Raw genomic sequence first — 16,308 nt, 5'->3', positions numbered from 1 at the left:
CAGATCAAGAAAGAAAAAAAAAAAGAGCACTATGATGCAAAGTGCTGCCCCAATATAAATTCCTGAACAGTCTAGATCAGTTCAAATCCTTTTGTCAAATTAACTTCACTCCAGAAGATGTTACAGCAAATCAAGTACTGTCTGTTCTTCTGCAGCCGAAGTCTACATAAAGCCAACATGAAAGCATACAGTCAGCATATACAAGCTAACATCCTCTGAGTAATTCAACAGAAATGTGACCAGGAGCCCATGGCTGAGCCAGATCAAACTGGTATGTGCTGGGTAATCTGGTTGTAGTACACAGAATCTGTTATTACGACTGGAAAACCATGATTGATAACATGAAAATTAGTTCTCTTACAGGCAGACTTTTTCATAGAAGATAGCACAAATTGCTGTAAATTTTTAAGCTTAAAACTTACTCATCACCAATCCAATAACTTACATGTTTTCCTCTTTTTTTTGAGTTCAGGTTTCCTTCCTGAACTACTACAACCTTATATCCTTAGGGGTGCTGATGGTGTTTGAAACAGGTAAGAAATGTTATCATCAATTACAGGAAATCCACATACACACATGATTTCAAGAAGAACATTTATCTACAAATGGAAGAACTGAAGACCAGTAATTTCTTTCCTTCAGGAGAAAATAAGATTAGGGGTGAGTATATGAACCTTCAATTTCTCATACAGAAACATCCTTGCTACTACTTAGTGAGCAATAAGGCCTTGTTCCCGTAAAAGGAAGAATAAAAGTTAAAAAGTATTTACAACAGGAAAATTATTTTATTCATTCATGTTTTGTAACATTAAATTAATTGTTTACATATTTAACAAACCTATCAGAATTCTCAGATTCTCCCAATAAGCTTCAAGAACATAATTCATTTTACTTTCTACTTCATAATAATTCATTTTTACTTTCTACTAAGTGATAACGTAGCAGGTCACTAGAAACGCATATGGGAGGTATATTCATAAGCATGATAACTATGAATGCTGACATGTCCTACAGTTGCAAGCCATTGGAAATGAGTAAACTGTTCAGAAATTAAATAAAGCTACTATTCAAGATACTATTCAATATCTACTTTTAAACCCTTTTAGCAACACTTATGTCATTTGATGTATGGTCCCAAACTTACACTCTTGGATCCAGGCTTGCTCTTAGTAACAGATGCAATATAATTAAAATCAGCAGAAAAGTGAAATGCAACCCTTTGCTCATTATTTGTATCGTTTGTCAGGAAGGTACTACCTAGATAATACTACTAAAGAACAAAACCATTTGATTGTAGTTAAGGTTGTTACAGTTTTGTAAACACTTATGACATTGAGTTGCACCAAGGGAGGTTTAGGTTGGATGTTAGGAGAAATTTCTTTACTGAAAGGATTGTGCAGCACTGCAATAGGCTGCCCAGGGAAGTGGTTGAGTCACCACCCCTGGAGGTCTCCAAGAAACATGCAGACGCAGAACTTACTAGCATGGTTTACTGCTGGACTAGTCAGTACTAGGCTAAAGGCTAAATGATCTTAGAGGTGTTTTCCAACCTGAATGATTCTATGATTCTATGATTAACTTCACTATTCAATTTATGCAAAGTCTTTCCAAGCAATTTTATTACAGGAATCATACCATCTTAGCCATTTCACACTGGTATCGAGTAACTTTAACTCTGCTCCCCAGTCTGATCTAACTGTTCTGTGGTTAAGAAGCATCTGAAGAACCAAATCATACAGTATTAGAAGTATAAATTTTTCTGGGCCTATCAGGCTTTATTGAGGGTTGGTGGTATCTGTCAAAGTTATCTTTGTATCTATTCAAATGAGACTCTCTTCTCTAAATATTATGGCTTTGGCAGCAGTTGTTGTACATCAGGAGTGCTAATAAAACCAACCAGCAGGCAGAGCACAGCCTCTCTGAGCCCCAAGAGATTAATGGTGGACATTTTTGTATGTAGTAAAGAAAAAAAATTGATGCTATTACAGAAAAAATACAGCATCAACATGAAATTTAGCATGAACTACCTTCTTTAATATACTTTACTTCTGTAGGGGATGTCAGATGGATTTCTAATATATAATAAAGATAAGACTAGTTCAACAACAAAACTGTTTAAAAAAAATCCATAGCAACTTTCAAACCTCACATGACAAATATTTTGAAGATTAGGGAAGTCTATCCTGCCTGGTTTTAATGGCCTTTCATGCTACCTCTAAACAGATGTACGTTAAGTAGAGATCTTTGAGGAGACCATGATCTTTCACTTTGTCTCACTTCTTGAGCAGATGATATTTTAGAGAGTTCAGCTATCATTTGCAACTTACCTATAAATACTTGACAACTACAAGAATCTGATTGTTTAGGCAAAGCTCTGCTGGAAACAAAACTGCTGGCAGACAATCTTTCAGTCATCTCAAAGTCCATGATCAAGGATCACATTCAAAGAACAGTTTCGTGTGGATAAACACTTTGAGGAAGAAGAAAAAGGACTCTCTGAAACAGCTTCCTAAGGTCACCAGGATTCTGGAATAGAGAGAACTACTACGTGAAGCCACATATATGTGAATGTCTCCCTATAAAGTGACTAGGACGCTCACCTGTAAGAACAGCTAGGTTCCAGTACCAACCTCAAGGAATATTTAACCAGCTTTTCTGTGAAGTGGAATACCATCAACAAAAGACACCCAAAATATCCTGCTGGGCTTTGTTTGGCTTTAATTCAAGGGCTAATGAAGTAGATGAAAGACTACCACAAACTGCAGTCACGGTCAGAATAGACACACTGGATAGACACAATCTGTTTCCAATTTATAAATCAGCCAAAGAATTTGTATTTTCTTTCTGCACAGAATTTGCTACCTTTCCAGATAACCTTACTGCACATTAATCGCACTGTAGTATGTGATACTTCCATCACCTCTACTTTCAGTTTTAAGTAAGGTAGCCATTTCCCCAAAGTGAGCCAAGTTTGTATACAGTGGGATACTACATTTATATGCAAAATTGCAAGCTGGCTTTTAATGACAAGCATCTGATAATATGTATTTTGTACAGGATTAAATGTTGCTCCTTCTGGTCTGTTTTACTAAAACTAATATTAAAATATAGAAATTGAACCTTTGAAAACTAATGAGCAATTTAAATTAAATTTTCATCTTCACAAGTTTCTAACACATCAAAAACTCGTGCAACTGATATTTTGAAATAAGTCTCAAAGATCTTGCTGTTCAACACCGTTCTGTAGTTTGAAAAACACAAAATGAATCGGTAAGCTAGTAAATTCACAATGTATAACATCAAAATATAATCTTGGGTGAAATATACCATCTTGCATTTTCCATGAGAACATAAGTGCATTTGAAGTTTTATTGTACAGCTACAGTTAATTACATTGACTAGCTTATTTTCACCATAGCAGATATTCCGTACCTTACAATCAGCGAGTAGCCGGTGAGAATTTTCTTTTTCTACTGAGTCGGCTGTAACTTTCATAAAATGTTACTATCTTCTCATATATAATTTTGAATAAAGAGAGATTTAATAAAACAGTGACTGTTTCTCTTACCGGAGTGAGCGCTCCTTCTGCTTGAGCTTCCATAGGACTTGTAGGGGTGGCTGCAAGAAGCTGTCCAGCAGCTCCGGTCAGAAGTTCCAATTTATCTGTAAGCTGTTCGGAAGCGGCAGGATGACACTCCATGGCTAGAACAAACTCCACCCCTGAGGTTTGGTTCTTGGCATGGACACTGTTTCCTGCCCAACCACCCTGTCTGGGCTGCTCTTCAGGAGGAGAATCCTCTAGAACTTGTAGTACCTCTGGCTCTTCATCTGAGGGACTTCCAGTTGTTTTGTGCCCTAAAGCTTCATTTGTCCTGAAATCCTGCAAGTCCCGTTCCTTATCTATTATCACCCACTCTTTAGAATCAACCTCCTGCCTGCAGGAGCTTAAGTTGACAGCTACAAATCCACTGCTAACAACACCATCAGCCTGTTCTGGAGAACTAGCTGACACAGGCTTTGAAGCATCTGGAAGATATTCTTCATCATAGTGCCAAACATGGTCCATGCGTGCAGTCACAGGAGCAGGATTGGGTGTTTTCTGAGAAAGAGGAGGAACAGCAGCAACCGCAGTCTCTGCCGCAGCATTCAAGCCTTTCTGCATCTTCTCCAAACTTAAGAAAATAAATTAATATCTGAGTTAGTTAAGAATGATGTAAGCTACATTTGATTATCTTCAGTAGAGGAAAACTAGATTTATATAAAAATTTCTTGTAAGCTGTCCTTCTCATCTCATATAAAGTAGTTGCATGTTAGCTCTATTGAGTACCTGATGTCATCATTCTTATTTAGTTGTACACACTATTTTCAGTTGTCACACTTATTTTCAGTTCTACTGACTGTCAAGACTATCCCAATAAAGAAAAACGTAAAAAACACCAGCATTATACCATTAGGGCCTGAAATAAAAAAAATATCCAGAGTATAAATCTGACTTTAGCTGTAGACTAGCACTATTTTTTTTTCTTAAATAAAGCAGAAGCCTAGTGGCAAAATCCATTAACTGAGCAATACTACGAACATACTGAATACTGTTTGCTGTAGCTTGCATAAGCACAGCTCAGCAACTCCGGTTTTGGTTTTCACACAGTACTGTTAATAGATACAGTAATAGTGGAAAGATGATACTATCTTAACTACATATTCTGAAAAGATCCAAGCATAAAAATAAAATAGAAATAATTTCTTTACCAGGTCTCAAGAAATTTATCAGTGTCTGGCTTTGACTCCAGCGTCAGACGCTTCTCCAGTTCAAAGCTGTGAATTGAACGTAACTTTCGAACTAATGGGACATCTCTGTCTAGCTGGGTAGTCTCTGAGCGGACACGAATTGGAGAACCGAGACTTGGCGCATTAAGCATTCCATTCACTGGTCCATGGCTGTTTTCTTCCTCTGTGGCAGCCTGTGCAGAAAGTAAAGTAAAAATGTTAACTCACTAGGAATTGCAAAACAGAGGAAGACACGGTATTGTATGGTGAATACCATCCAGGTTTTTATCCACTGATAAGCCAATTTGTATTGGAAAGTTCCTTAAGTCTATGTCATGTTTAAGGTTGTTTAGGTATGTCCTTCAGCACATACCTACAAAAGATAAAAAGTGCCTAGTAACATACTACTAGCAATATAGTAGCTCTGTGTAGGTCTGAGAACAGGAGTCTCAAAAACTCAGTACTGTGCTTAAATATACACTGATTTTTTCATGCCCATCTCAAAAATTTTCCTCAATAGTAGTCTGAAACCAGTCACTTAGTAGCATCATCAGTCTGCATTGGAGCCAAGAGCTCTTACTACAGAAATGTTAGTTTCCAAGCTGGCTTTGTGATCCTCTGGAACATATAACACTGTTAAACACTAAATCTACTATATATTTTTGTGACTTAGAATTACTTTTTTTCCAACTACGTAATATCTTGTATAGTAACTAGCACAATCCAGAGCTAGGAAATCATGATCATCTTTAGTTTCAGCAGGTGCAACTAATAAAAATTGTATTTGTTTAAACCAGAGTAATCTGCTTTCTCCCTCTTTGGTAAAAATAAAATAAAATAAAAAGTTAACAAGTTAATCACTTTTGAAAATTGGCACCAGTGTCTTATTCTCTCACACAGTGCATTTTTTCTAGCAAACAGGAAATAACAGCCTTAAAACTAGACAGCTATCTAAAGAACGTTTCAGTAACACATCCCTCTTTAGCTATTCAAAATATTTTTATAATCAAGAAAAAGGACTACATTCTCTGAATGTGAAGTGTAGTGATTGTGTCTGCAAATATGAAATGCTGTGATTGTGAACAAGAGAGACAGGAACCACTTCTCAAAGGATCACTTTTCAAACTTAAGCAACATTCTCTCCAAAAGATTAGGCCATGAATCTCTTTGGATCAGTAGGAAGGTATCATATCTTATGGAGACAAAAACACCATATGAATTAAATGGATACTACTAATAACACTTAATCTTAATTTGTCAATTGAAGAATAACATTAAACTGTTTTTTGTATATTCTGTATCTAATTTTTACACATGCAAAACGCAAAAAATCTGCTTTGGTTTCACTCAGAGAGCAAAAATTGAGATCATGTCTAAAGAACATGAATAAAATGACCATAAATCTGCCACAAATCTTGTTTTCTTAGATAAGTTTTCTTAGATTTAATTCATACTAGCATAACTGCATTATTAATTACATCTTATGTGCATCATGAGGACAGGAAACTGAAGAACTTCACAATACAGATTTGCAAATACCTTACAAATCCCCAGTTTTATTTTGTTTCTGTTTGCATCCATTTCTTCCCAAACATCTTTTTCCTGAGGACGTTGATGGCCAGGGGACCCTGGTATTTTCTCTGGTGAGACACCAACCGGAATACCATTCTCTCCATCACTAAGCTGTTCATCAGGGAACACTTCATCTGTGTTTTCTCGCAGCAAGTCTCCTGGGATAGGAGTGGCATTGGCAATTCTACAGAAGTAGTAAGAAAAAAAAACATTGGAAAGGTGAAAATTTTGAGATTCTAATGTGCTCATTTAAATGATTTTCTATCCTATTAAAATAGAAGGTAAAAAATAAATTACAAGCAAAAGCATGCTTCTGTAGAAAACTAAATCTTGTAATTTATTCAATATAAAAAAGCTAATTCTGAGGTTTCACAATTTCTGTTTCTTTAATTTAGGCACACAACAAAAGGAAAAAACCAACAAATAATAACTTTAAGACTACTTCCTGAATGTTTTCAAAGCAATTTCTGGAGTAAATTTGTTAGAGATCATATCTAACTATTATGAAGCACTGGATAAATACTGTTTTCTTCCATTGTTGGATGAAAACTCTCAATAAACACTGTTCAGTTGGAAATGTTTGTATTTTTTAGAATGAAATTAATCAATCACTTAGTATCCGCATATAACAAATTATAGTAACTGGAAATAATTTTCTCCTCTTGATATTTTCTGGAATAGGAATGGACTATAAAGACCTTCATATAGGTTGTACTCCTGAAATCAAAAAGGCTCTTTGATTGATAAATATCCTGGGCTGTTTTACAGAGTTGTGATGTCTTACTTATTATACTGTACAGAAATACAGTGAATGGATGATAGTATATAAAATGTGATTAATCAGTGTTATCATTTCAGAAACTATACTACCTGACTTCAACGACTAGTCCTGAGGAAAAACAAGTGTTAGCAAATGCTATTTACTATAGTCTGATCTTTCTACTTGTTTCCTGCAGTTTCTCTTTTTATTAAAAGGACAGCTACCTTTGGATTGGATTGAAAGTTTAAACACAGTTTGACAAACTCACGACTGTTCAAATAAAAATAAAGATAGTAGTAAAGTCTGAAAATATCCTACACACACACATACTTCATATGTATGAAAGTAATATATTCCCTCTCAAACTAGTACAATTTTAGCCATAGCCCAGACAATACTCTGTGGGTTCTAATGATTCTATTCAAATAACTTTTTATAAGTGCACATTTACAAAAAAACATAAAGAGAGATTGCACATCTAGTGCAAATCCATGTGTTTGTTTATTTAACTAGAATAACTTTGTTTAATAGAATATAAAGGTATGAAAAATTCACCTTTTTACTAGAAGGCTATTGATACAATTTTTGTCTCATTTCAGACTCAATGATAATCATTTCCTTTCCACCAGTATTAATTTCAGATTATTCATATTAAAAAATTCCAAATCTCAAGGCTAAGATAATAAAAATAAATAAATTATCCAATGAATGCCTAAAATATTGTTTCTGGTGTCACACATCATAGAAGGTATCTATTTCTAAAATTATACCATTTTAATCTGTGTAGGATTAAGGGGACATTATCTCATTAATGGCGTAATATTGCAGGGAAGAAGAGAAATCTGAGCTGATTTTACAAGCAACAGGTATGCATTTGAAGATGATGCAACTCAAACGATTAAAATTATTCCTGTTCATCAAAAGTCATTAATAGAACTTAATGATTTTTAAGAAGATTTTAAACATAAACTCAAAAAGCTTTTTAGTTAATAAAGCATTTAAGAAATGAATGTCTATGCTAGAAGGCTGCTGGTTTACAGTAATATTTGAGGTTTACATTCCCTTAATTAGTCTCCAAGATCTACTCTCAGAGATTCTGCTTCTTCACTGCTGACAGAATCACACAGCTGAAGCAGAAAGTGCCCTACTTTCTTTAATACCGTTCTAAGCTGCCCGGACCACTATTAGCTTATGAAGGAAAATCTAAAAGTTGGACTCCTAAAACAGTAAATTAGAGATTGAATCTATAGAATTCTATTGTGGGTTGGTTTTAGTGTTGTTTTTTTGTTGTTTTTGTTTTTCCCAGGATTCTGTTTTTCCTCTTATACGATCTTGGCATCTAAATGAGAAAAATTGACTTTCTTCAACTATTACATAGCTATTAATTTTAGCCTCTTTGAATATTGTTGCTTATAGAATATTTACAAATGCACTATTTGCAAAGCTTTTTAGTTCTTTTCATGTAATCATCCAAACACTGAGAAGAAGACACATAAGAACATGTTTGGAATAAGTAAAAGTTTTTCATATTCAGAAAGTAAAAACACAAAAAGAACACAAAACTCTTAATAAAAAAACAAAACAACACAGTCCCAGTGACTTCAGATTAAATAGGGCTGAGGGTTAGCTCAGTATCTGAAAATGAGGCAATGTTATTCTTGAAAAGTAAATGGTCAGGAGGCCAATTTCCTTGATGGTAACCAAAACTGTTAACCACAGCCAAGACTATTAGTAACTCTAGTGTGCTGCTTAGTGTGATAATGGGACTGAATCATACACAAAATTCCCGTCAACTTCAGCATGTTCAACAGGGCACACCATATACCTGTATAACAACATATTAATGTCTTAGCTGACATTTATTTCAAACCCCTTTAAAATATATTTAAAATCACCTTGAAATACTGTGGATTCAATACATTCTACACAAAATTCTGGCATTTCTCAGCCTCACCATGCTGTCAAAACTCCCTCACCATGAGCTCTGTGAGTCTTAGATAAAACATTGATCTACTCAATGCCTAAAACAGGCACAAACTCTTCCTCCTCATCCATAAACAACTGTTACATTCTCCAATCCCCCGAGATAAGTTTGGGTTTTATTAAGCATTATATCTCATCCAACTTACTTAATCACAGGTCTCAAAGACCACATTAAATGTTATATGAAAAACATACATTTGGAAAATCTATTTCAAAATTTCCTGTAACGATCCACTCATTTTTCAAAGTTACAAGGAAATTGCAGGTAATAGCCCATTCAAGGCTTGCAGAAGACAACGGGTTCCCACACAGTTAAACTTTGTATGCATCATTTAATTTTAGAAAATATGATTTAGCAAAGAATTGACTATCAAATTTACATACAATTTCCTGAGCTACCATTTTTTATGCTCTAAATTTCAAACCACAGTGCTGATATTTCAGGATAGTATAAACAGGAACCCGAAAAATGGAGATTCTTCAAATGTGCCCAATCCTCTATTTATTCAGCATCCAACAGAATAAATAAATAAATAAATAAATAAATAACAAATAAATAAGTTACTGAGATAATTTTCCTGTGGTGCTCTGTGACTGCTTTTTAAGTGACCACAGACAATTTGCATACATACCCAATTGCAGCTGGAGTAAGACGCGTGTGTAACTGAGGCGTGGTTGAAGTTGTTGTTGTTGTCAGAGAGCCATCAGTTCCACTCTTCTCCCAGTCAAAAGGGTCACTTTCAATAACCCCAAATGTTTTCATGCTGTTGTCAAACACAGACATGAGAAGCTAAAAATGAAGGAAAAAGTTAATAAGCTTCATTTTTGTCACTGAGAACAAGTAATTTAGAAATACCTTCCAGTAATAACTTAGCACACCTATTCTTCATGATTTCAACTGACAACAATTTTCTAAGAAAAGGACACAGTAGTTTATGTTTATCCTTTCTCATTTTCCAATATTTCAAAGACAAGATATGCTAACTTGTGTTGTTGGTTGTTTTTTTAAACAAACAAGCAAACAAATAAACCCTGTGTTTCCAGCATAAAAAAGACAAAAAAGACAGAAACACACACACACAAACATGACTAAGTTGCTGTAGAGTAGCATCCAATGACTCTACAACACAGAAGAATGAAAGAATATATTCGGTAACACCACTAAAAACAAGGAAATAAATCAGGAGTATATGGAACGATACTGATTCATTAATTTATATATTTATGTCATTTAGAACCATGTATAATTTACGTTATCTAATGCTGACATCTGTCCCACAGGAATTTCAGACAGGAAGCTTTACACTCATATTTTATGCTATGAAAAATCATCTAGACCAACTTGTGTCCACGAGAAAGAAAGAAATTTTATCTATATTCCTCTTGCTCTGGAAAAACTTGTTCCATTAATTGGTGGGAAGGCTGTGTCTTTATCACATCATGTCTTCATAACATTTCAAAAATTCATACTTTTTTTTCACTTTTTTTTTTTTTCCTAAAAGATAAAACTGGTTTTCATTCTTTCTTCCAATGAATGCTGCTGCAAATTTGTCTCTCTGGCTTTCTTTAAAAACACATATCTTTCAGCAACTTTAAATGATAGGAAGTTTAGATCATTTTTCTTACACAAAATGATCGTATCCATTTTATCCTTACTTTCAAGAACCCTCAAAACGCTATCTATCTTAGTTCTAAAACCCTACTGAACTGCACAAAGCCATAATTCTCTCTGTCCCATTCTCCCTTACTCTTCCTTTACACCTTCAGCACTCTCTCTGAAGTAATTTTTGAGATCATTCTTTAAATCTTTCCTATAATTTCTGCCATGACGCAAACACAAATGCTGCTTTTTAGATACTTACATAGACCAGAGTAACATTTTGAGGTTTATTTTTTGTTAAAACACGAGTCAACCCTCAGTGAATAAAAGCACATATTCTACAGTGTGTCCTCTCAGCACCCACCACTTTATCACTGAACTGAGGCTGTCCATTTCAGCAGGCAATACTCTCTTCAAAAAAGAAAAATCACTATATAGTTTTCTAGTGATCTCTGTAGGCAATACTTCAGCATGAAAAAAAACCAGCTTGGTTGCATGTTGTGCTCCAGCTGTATATATTGCAGGTGCTGAGCTCAAGATTTTGGAAAACTGCCTGACTATCACTGAGAAAACAATCTCGTCAACGTAACTGAAGGAGCACTTAATGGAGCCTAGAATAATACCAGCATAGCACCCAATCCTAACAGATTATTGCCTGAAAAACAACTGACAATAATTTTTAGAAACCTTACTGTTCCCAAAAGGGGGAAAAAATGACATCTTTGAATTGTAAAATTTCCATGGTACTAGATGGTCATTAAAATAACGTTGTGGTGGAACAATCCATAATCACTATCAAGACTACACAAAGAAATCAAAGGAAATCGAAGACAAAACAGCATACAAATCTGCTATTTAAAATCTGAGATACAAAATTGTAAAAAATATTTACCTGGTAATCAGGTTTTGTAAAGTAATCTAAATTAGAAATGTGGTCCAGAAAGACGTTGAATTCTTGAGGAAGATGTTTCAACATAAGTCTGTGCTCATACCTCTCTTTAATGGAGCCCACTTGCTCCTAGGAGCAAATAACACAACAAATATTAGCACCTTCATTCTGTGCTACAGCATATTCACATTGCGTCCTAGAGCCATTCAACACAATACTGACCAGAAAGACGGGTACGTATATTGCACTGAACAGTACTGAGGAAGGCAGTTCTTCATCACATAGCAAGATAAGAGATTCTATCATTGCTGTCAGTACATAAGCAAAAATATCAACTTCAAATTGAATATGAAAAGCCATTTACTTTCCTTCTGTGTTTGAATGCTGTCTGATACCAAAGACTATCATTAGACACTCCAACCCTTCTAAAGAGCATGTTTTAAAGATTAAAAGATCTGAAGTCCAGTCACTTTTTGGTGTATATTTGGTCATCACAGTACATTGTGAAAGATTAGGAAATCTTGCTTTGTGTAAGATGAGTACATCAAAATCGAAAAAAGAGAAGCAACCTACACACCACATTGTCATCTATTAATGCATAAACCACAAGTAACCTTGTTTTAGTATAATTTCAAAAGAAGCTGAAAGAAGTAATAATAATAGGCTAATTAGATACTGTTTTCTTATTATACCTCACCTATGATACGTGCCTAAAAGCACTACCGCACATTGACTGATTAACTTTTGTTCACCAGCAAATAAGAAATGTCCATTTCACAAATAATTAAAATAGATAAGAAATGTTCAGTGTCCCATAGCTGAACTCAAAAAACACTCAAGTGAAAACAGACCTACAAAGTAAGCGGTACATATACACTTACTTTTGCCTTTTAAAACGTTTTCATACCAGAAGAACAATATACTTTTCCACTAAAACAGTTCATAAAACTTGATTGCATTTTATACCTTGACATTAGGAATGATAAGTAATAGAAAAAAATAGAAAAAAAGAAAACACCAGAAAATGTAATGTTAAAATTAATGAACCAGTGATTCTTAGTGGAATCTTTATCATAGCATTTGCTTGCAGTTCAGAAGTAAATATTCCTTGCAGTTCAGAAGTAAATATTCCTTGTGCTGTTTGGTTTTACTTCCACGTTTACCTTATCTTTTATTTTTCGCCAAGGCAGTTGCCCAACCACAAACTCCACCAACATGTAAAACAGGGACCAGAGGTCATCATGCCGGCCCATTTCCTGTGGGAAAAAAAATATTATTCTAATGTAGCTTACAAATATCTATAAGACAAAAGTGAAGATAGATGCTTCACTGCTGTGAATACTTACATTACTATATATGAAAATTAATATAATCAACACTGTAAAACAAATTCTTATAATTAAATCAGGCACCTATTTCAAGTATGAAAGACAAATAAATTTCCATAAAAGATACAGAGAAACAAAACAAAAGTTGAAGTGTGTTAAAATAACCTTGCCAATCTCTATACTGGAAGAGCTGTTTGATATTAAGAAGATGTAGCAGAGATGATGTATTTTACAAAACTCAGTAATTACACCTTTTAATTTATTAACTTGCAATGCTACTGAACAAAGGTAACTCTTAAAATCACTCTTATTTCTACAACAAGAACATTTTTACTCTCAACTACTGTAAATTATATTACCCTGTCCCAAAATTTAAATGTATAAATTTCTACAAGACATATAAGAATACAAAACCCAAAATCGATAGCAAATGCATTTTTTGCTTTCTGCTATAAGATACAAATTTCAGACACGATACAGATTCAGATACTCACTCTGTTTCTATGAGCATTGATTGATGCATATCGTACTGTTCCTCGAAAACCAGCGACAGCTCGTGGCTGTCAAAGAATAAAAAAAAAAAAAAAAAAAAAGATTTTGTCAGAAATAAACCCTCTGATTATTTAACTAGGCATCTACAGAGTGGCTATAGAGCCACAACAAATACCATTTTAAGACTTTGTTTTATTTCAATTTATTGTGTTTCTACAGCTTATCAATGGAAATCTACGTAGGCATCAGAAAGCAACATATGTTGTAGTTTCTTAAACCATCTATTTATGTCAGTTTTCATTCTCCAGAAGCATCAGGTCCTGTTTACCTCATCCTTCAAAAAATAAACAAACAAACAAAAAAACTGTATGCCAGAACTATTCCTCTTTTTTCTCCAATAATGAAGTATTTCTTGGTTTTAACTAGTAAAAGTCTGAGGTTTAAAATTCTGACAGGATCTTAAACATAACAATTACTTCCAGTTTGCTCAAATGCACCGATATGACATGGTACAAGCAGACAACCAGATATTTATCAAAATGTACTGGCAACATTTTCACAAATTATTTTCTGAATCAGCAAACCAATCACTTTTTGAAAAATACCAAGAGCAAGTAAAGCCACAGGTATGTCTCTCAGCCACAGCATGGAAAGCTGAGGCTGGACAATAAATGGCAAGGGTTGCACTACTGGCACCAGTTGAAAATATTTCTTTCTTTTCTAGTTTCCAAATACCAGCTTTTCTTCCCTCACACTCTAAGTATTGTATGCATGTAAGTCAATTGCTGTTTTATAAGCACAGAATATATTTTCCCAGCCTTCCCTTCTTCAAGTAAAATGTTACAAAAAGAACTATATGACTAATAATAATAACATATATTTAAAAAAAAATCAAAAAGAAGTGTTATTACTTTGCCTAAGACAGATAACCAATCCATTCTGCCCTCCTTGACCAGTCATTCTATATATACTAGAGAGACCTGCCAGAACTGCTGTTTGCTTTCTTTTGCACTCTTTTCTTCCCAATGAATGATAATTTTTTTTGTCTCCTCTAACACTGGATGCAAGAAACTTAAATTATGTTCGTCACCTCTGACATATACTTAAAGAGGGTATCAGTGATCTGTCTGCCCAACCCAGACCCATAATAATTCTTCAGATATTAAAAAAAATGCACATTATATTGAAATACATTGAAATGCACAATACATTGAAAAATCTGGTTTGATACACACATGAAGATAATCACGATACAAAATAATTACCCTATTAAAAAAAAAAGCCTTCGGTCTTTCCCCACAATATAGGTGTAATGTCTTTTCCACCAAGACAAGCAACACTGACAGCTATCATTTAAGTATGCCAGGAACTGCCATTACTGTCAGTAACCCTATCAATTAAATCCAACAAGATTATGCAGCAAGGTGTTTTAAAAGGATTCAACAGCCCATATTATCAATGTCTTTTACAAAAAAAAAAAAAAAGGTACAATGAGAGCTGAATCAGTGTCAGTAAGGTGGAGAGTATTTTCTAGTACATTTTTAATATGAACAGGTTCTCAGACAATGCTCTGTATATAGATTTATCACAGATTTCACACATTCTCATTAAGTTTAAATGCTGCTTGGAACACATTTTGTGTCCAGGCAAGACAATTGAGTTACTATCTTAAATCCTGTGAGTACATCACATTCCACCCTGAACATTACCCAGAAACAAAGCATAACACTGCAGTTGCAGAAACTTCATGGCACAGCGTAATAATAAACAGAATAGCTCAAAATGTTTTGTGGTACTGCCAAGTTTCAGGATAAAATAAAGTCCTTTTAGAAAAAAAAAATCTCCTTCTCAATAGTTCTGAAGATCAGAAGTCATCCAAATGTGAATAATACAGCATCACTGCCAACCCAATCAGAACACATGTACATTTCCAAAGAGTTTGAAGAACAGCATTTTTTTAGAAGGGCACCAAGAGTATAACTTTAAAATACCTATAAATACAAATGCAGTAAATCCCAAGAGGATAAAATTTCAGAAGATGAAACCACACACATACTGTCTTCAACCTCTGATGTGAATGTTAAAAAGAAAGGACTATATTCACTATTACCAAGCTAAGTATTTCTATTATTCTAACAATAATGAAAAATATGAATAGTAGGATGGAACTAAAGCCTATATTCTTACAGTGACAACTTTAATTTCTACTTGACAATCGCAAGAAAAAAAAAACAAACAGTTGCTTGATAAGGAAATAAAAGAGAATAAGGAATGGCATATGAAATCTAAATGACTCCATTCAGTTTACAGAAATTGATACTCTGACCTGTTCCATCACTATCTTGGAGATAAAAGTCCACAGGAAGGATTTCATTGTGTATTAACTCAACTGCTTTTGAATGTTAAAGTCACTGCCATTCTTAGATATGCCTACAAAATTATATGCCCTAGGAAGATAGAGTTCCAATGTTTTCAATTATCTCAGAATCACCTGGCAGGAAAAAAAATGCATGAATACTCTTTCTACATATTACTTTATCATGAAATGAATTCTGGTTTCTTTACTTCTTTGAGGATATCTAAATCCTTTTTCAGTCTGAAGAGATACTGCCTTAGAGTGTAGTAGTACAAATCCGATTTAAGAGCATATGTAACTGTGCTACATTTTAAGAAACAATTAAATACCTTTTAGTAAGGCAGCTGACTCCTACAGAATAGTGTTATTACAAGGGCATGCAACAACAATAAATTAATTATATTGTGTGACTAACGTGAATGATGGTTCTAGTAGCCCAAGTCATGTTTGCCCAATTCAGTACAGAGTTTACAGACTTCTGAGCATTTGCAAAACTTCTGAAACTGTTGCAGAGCTCTTCATGCACCTTACATTTCATGTCGAAAAACACTACAGGCAGTA

The 16,308-nt window shown here is 34.3% G+C and overlaps 1 protein-coding gene across 8 annotated transcripts in view; it reads right to left on the bottom strand.

The window, feature by feature from the left end:
* TTBK2 (tau tubulin kinase 2) overlaps positions 1-16,308 on the bottom strand; it is a 91,320-nt gene that overhangs the window by 23,813 nt on the left and 51,199 nt on the right. For all 8 annotated transcript variants that reach the window (XR_013952114.1, XM_080594818.1, XM_080594822.1 and 5 more), the window contains 7 exons: positions 13,394-13,459; positions 12,735-12,827; positions 11,575-11,700; positions 9,715-9,872; positions 6,307-6,523; positions 4,750-4,961; positions 3,569-4,172 (listed from right to left, as the gene is read on the bottom strand). Coding sequence is in view for 7 of the 8 variants with exons in the window: in XM_080594818.1 (XP_080450944.1) it covers positions 3,569-4,172; positions 4,750-4,961; positions 6,307-6,523; positions 9,715-9,872; positions 11,575-11,700; positions 12,735-12,827; positions 13,394-13,459 (1,476 nt within the window). In the remaining variant the exon portion in view is untranslated. The remainder of the gene's footprint in view (positions 1-3,568; positions 4,173-4,749; positions 4,962-6,306; positions 6,524-9,714; positions 9,873-11,574; positions 11,701-12,734; positions 12,828-13,393; positions 13,460-16,308) is intronic.

Source organism: Anser brachyrhynchus (genome assembly GCF_964034855.1).
Source record: "Anser brachyrhynchus genome assembly, chromosome: 5".
NCBI lineage: Eukaryota > Metazoa > Chordata > Aves > Anseriformes > Anatidae > Anser > Anser brachyrhynchus.
Note: the sequence above shows the minus strand (reverse complement) of the source record. Positions and strands in the feature narration are given on the sequence as shown.